Source organism: Argentina silus (assembly GCF_951799395.1).
Source record: "Argentina silus genome assembly, chromosome: 22".
Classification (NCBI taxonomy): domain Eukaryota; kingdom Metazoa; phylum Chordata; class Actinopteri; order Argentiniformes; family Argentinidae; genus Argentina; species Argentina silus.
The window spans coordinates 3,395,608-3,400,607 of NC_139676.1; the positions used below are offsets into that span (position 1 = coordinate 3,395,608).

General features: G+C 42.3%; 1 protein-coding gene across 2 annotated transcripts in view; it reads right to left on the reverse strand.

Annotated features, from left to right (window-relative positions):
• Nucleotides 1-5,000, reverse strand: part of LOC310821740 (protein kinase C beta type) — a 31,644-nt gene that overhangs the window by 12,669 nt on the left and 13,975 nt on the right. For both annotated transcript variants that reach the window (XM_083693921.1, XM_083693920.1), the window contains exons 6-9: nt 3,990-4,146; nt 3,702-3,836; nt 1,455-1,551; nt 1,083-1,226 (exon numbers count right to left, since the gene is read on the reverse strand). In XM_083693921.1, the coding sequence (XP_083550047.1) occupies nt 1,083-1,226; nt 1,455-1,551; nt 3,702-3,836; nt 3,990-4,146 (533 nt within the window). The remainder of the gene's footprint in view (nt 1-1,082; nt 1,227-1,454; nt 1,552-3,701; nt 3,837-3,989; nt 4,147-5,000) is intronic.

Consider the following 5,000-nt stretch of genomic DNA (forward strand, 5'->3'; position numbering starts at 1 on the left):
AAAATTCATAGTGGATTCTATGATGGTGAGCTGACCAGGCCCTGCTGCAGAAAAGCAGCCCCAAACCATGACATTTCCACCCCCATGCTTCACAGTTGGTATGAGGTTCTTGTTCTCAAATGCTGTCTTGGTTTTGCGCCAAACATGTCTACTCTTACTGTGCCCAAATAGTTCAACTTTGGATTCATCTGTCCAAAGCACATTGTTCCAGAAGTTCTGGTCTTTCTCTAGGTGTTCTCTGGCAAACTTTAGTCTTGCCCTGATGTTTTTTTTTGACAGCAGGGGTTTCCTCCTTGCACACCTCCCATGTAATGCAAACTTGTTCAGTCTCTTTCTTATGGTGGATGCATGTACTTTGACATCAATTGTGGCAAGAGATACCTGTAGGTCTCGTGATGACATTCTGGGATTGTTGGAGACTTCTTTAAGCATCTTTCGGTCAGCTCTTAGGCTGAACTTGCTTGGGCGGCCTGACCTGGCCATGTTGGTGGTGGTTTTAAATGTTCTCCACTTGTAAATTATTTTCCGGACAGTGGAATGGCCAATTTCGAATAGTTTGGAGATCTTTTTATATCCCTTCCTAGACTCATATGCATCTACAATTTTTCTTCTGAAGGCCTCAGAGAGCTCTTTTGATCTCGCCATGGTGATGCAACTCACTTCAACAATCAAGAGCAAACCAAACTAAATATCTGAGGTTTAAATAGGACAGGCTCCTCCAAAATCCTCTGTAACGATGTTCTAATCATTTGCACCTGATGTGGTGCTCTTTATTATAATTTTAGGCATTTTAAGTGGAACTAAATGTAGGGGTGTCCTAACTTTTTCCTCACAAGAAGATTGCATTTCTATTAATTACATTTTACCAATAATTTTTTAAATAATTTGTTTCAGTTGTATTTGTTTAGTTATATTACCTCAATTTTTCAATATTGTTCAAATGAATATCAAATGTCCATATGTTTGAATATGTTGAAGAAGACAAAGGTTTTCATAGGGTGTCCTAATTTTTTCTCATGACTGTAGATAGATAGAGAGAGAGAGTAAGGTTAGAGAGATGGAGGGAGGAGAGTGTTGGTTACCTTGCCGAAGCTGCCCTTCCCCAGCACCATGATGAAGTTAAAGTCTGAGAGTTTGACGCGGTCCTGGTTGCCATTACTGTCGTACTTGGAGATGGAGTTTGAAGAGGGGCCGTCTGTGTTCTTACCTGGACCTATCTTAGCCCTCTATGAGGGGGAGGGGGGGGGGGGGCAGACAAAGGGTGAGAGGGGGGGAGGGGGAGGGGGGGTTGAGTGAGTGTGTGTTTGTTTCCATAATTGCAAAACCAGGCATAACCTTTGAGATATTTGGGTCCTTCGTGTGTGTGTGTGTGTGTGCGTGTGTGTGTGTGTGTGTGTGTGTGTGTGTGTGTGTGTGTGTGTGTCTGTGTGTGTGTGTGTGTGTGTGTGTCTCACCTCAAACTTCTGTCGGAGCTCCTCGTTGCCATCCTCTCCATCTGGTTGGACAGGAACGTTAAAGTACTCTCCTTCCTCCTGTCCCAGCAGCTTAAACCTGAGGACGGGATCAACACCAGACTAAACACCAGACTAAACACCAGACTAAACACCAGACTAAACACTGTAACACCAGACTAAACACTGTAACACCAGACTAAACACCAGACTAAACACCAGACTAAACACTGTAACACCAGACTAAACACTGTAACACCAGACTAAACACTATAACACCAGACTAAACACCAGACTAAACACTGTAACACCAGAATACACACTATAACACCAGACTAAACACTGTAACACCAGACTAAACACTGTAACACCAGACTAAACACCAGACTAAACACCAGACTAAACACCAGACTAAACACTGTAACACCAGACTAAACACTGTAACACCAGACTAAACACTATAACACCAGACTAAACACCAGACTAAACACTGTAACACCAGACTAAACACCAGACTAAACACTGTAACACCAGACTAAACACTGTAACACCAGACTAAACACCAGACTAAACACTGTAACACCAGACTAAACACTATAACACCAGACTAAACACTGTAACACCAGACTAAACACTGTAACACCAGACTAAACACTGTAACACCAGACTAAACACTATAACACCAGACTAAACACCAGACTAAACACTGTAACACCAGACTAAACACCAGACTAAACACTGTAACACCAGACTAAACACTGTAACACCAGACTAAACACCAGACTAAACACTGTAACACCAGACTAAACACTATAACACCAGACTAAACACTGTAACACCAGACTAAACACTGTAACACCAGACTAAACACTATAACACCAGACTAAACACCAGACTAAACACTGTAACACCAGACTAAACACTGTAACACCAGACTAAACACCAGACTAAACACTGTAACACCAGACTAAACACTGTAACACCAGACTAAACACTGTAACACCAGACTAAACACCAGACTAAACACTGTAACACCAGACTAAACACTGTAACACCAGACTAAACACTGTAACACCAGACTAAACACCAGACTAAACACTGTAACACCAGACTAAACACTATAACACCAGACTAAACACTGTAACACCAGACTAAACACTGTAACACCAGACTAAACACCAGACTAAACACTATAACACCAGACTAAACACTGTAACACCAGACTAAACACTATAACACCAGACTAAACACCAGACTAAACACTGTAACACCAGACTAAACACTATAACACCAGACTAAACACTGTAACACCAGACTAAACACTATAACACCAGACTAAACACCAGACTAAACACTGTAACACCAGACTAAACACTGTAACACCAGACTAAATACCAGACTAAACACTGTAACACCAGACTAAACACCAGACTAAACACTGTAACACCAGACTAAACACTGTAACACCAGACTAAATACCAGACTAAACACTGTAACACCAGACTAAACACCAGACTAAACACTGTAACACCAGACTAAACACTGTAACACCAGACTAAACACTATAACACCAGACTAAACACCAGACTAAACACTGTAACACCAGACTAAACACTGTAACACCAGACTAAACACTGTAACACCAGACTAAATACCAGACTAAACACTGTAACACCAGACTAAACACCAGACTAAACACTGTAACACCAGACTAAACACTGTAACACCAGACTAAACACCAGACTAAACACTATAACACCAGACTAAACACTGTAACACCAGACTAAACACTATAACACCAGACTAAACACTGTAACACCAGACTAAACACTATAACACCAGACTAAACACTGTAACACCAGACTAAACACCAGACTAAACACTATAACACCAGACTAAACACTGTAACACCAGACTAAACACTGTAACACCAGACTAAACACTAACAAAAGACTAACTAACAAGTTTTTTTAAAATCTACCTTAGTGCCTAGGGTCTGGGGAGAAACAGGTAGGGGAAAAGATTATAGGGGATATGTTTTGGGGCATAGGGGAGATTATAGAGGCTAGGGGTAGTGAGTAGGCTATAGGGAGCAGGGTGTAGGGGGCAAGGCTATAGGTTAGGGGCTAAGGGTAGTGAGTAGGGTATAGGGGGATAAGAATAGGTTGTGGTGGCTAGGGGGTATGCAGTAAGGGGGCACAGCTGGGGGCCAGGGTATAATTAACCCTCATATGGGTCATTAACCCTCACCAGCCATCCACTCCCTGCTTCTGGAGTTCTGAAATTCCGAACGACAGCGCTCCCATGAAGTCATTCCTGCTGGTCAGGTCCCAGTCCCAGATCTCTACTGACAGACGACGATCCTTATCAGCCTCCTTCAGTTTGCTGCAGAGAGAGAGGGAGAGGAGAAAGAAAGGAGCTGTCTCACAAGGTGAAAGTCTGGCTTTATAACAAAGATAGCGTAAACTTCAGAGATGTCTCACAAGGTGACGGTCTGTTTTACATCAAAGAGAGTGTAAACATTGAGAGGTCTCTCACAAGGTGAAGGTCTCGTTCCAGGTGGGGTTGAGGCAGCACTTGATAGTCCTGGTCTTCTGCTTGCTCTCACTCTTGGGATCGGGGATAAGCTTGAGCTTGACGTAGGGGTCCGACAGACCGTTGGGGTCCATAGGTACCAAGTTCTTCGCCTCTTGAACTGAGCGGGGAGATGGAGGAGGGAAAGAAAGTTATCAAAATGACAGGTTCAAATTAGCTGATTTTATGTGAATTGACTGTTGGTGAGACTAATATCAATATAGAGGGAGGATCTGAACAACCTCCAACTGTTAGTTAAGTTTTCCTGAGGGATGAGGAGTGATTGAGTGAATGTGGGAGTGTGTGTGTGTGGATCAATATAAGTGATTCAAGACAACATATCTTTGTTTATTTGAAAGGTTCAATTGAATTAAGACCACAGTTGAAACATCAACGGGGGAATTTGCAGAAATCAATACGCAATCTAGTTCCAAACACAGCAAAGAAACATAAGCTATTCAGTGATCAATATGCAATTAGTTTTACAACCTAGGGCATGAACAATATTCCTCACTACAACAGAAGGGATACATAACACAATAAACAAATATAGCAACATATTATAAAAATGAAACAAATTATACTGCATCCCTGTGCAACCCAGACTTCTGCAAGATTTTGGCGTGTGTGGTTGTGTGTGTGTGTGTGTGTGTGTATGTGTGTGTGTGTGTGTGTGTGTGTGTGTGTGTGTGTGTGTGTGTGTGTCTCTGTCCTCCTCTGACGTGCTCTAAATCTTAAACGCTAACTACTTTCAGACTACACACTGCACTAACCCTACTGTAACTATAGTCTAGACTCTTGATAATTCTGGTCTAACCTTTGGATTGAATACACACTAGGTTCCTCTTCTCCCATTCCCATCCCTTAACACGTGTAGGTAGCCTCCACACACAACTCTGTCTCTCTCCCTCTCGCCCGGTATTTTCCCTGCTCCATTGGACAACAGTTAACACCAATTTAGTTAGTGTAGGACAA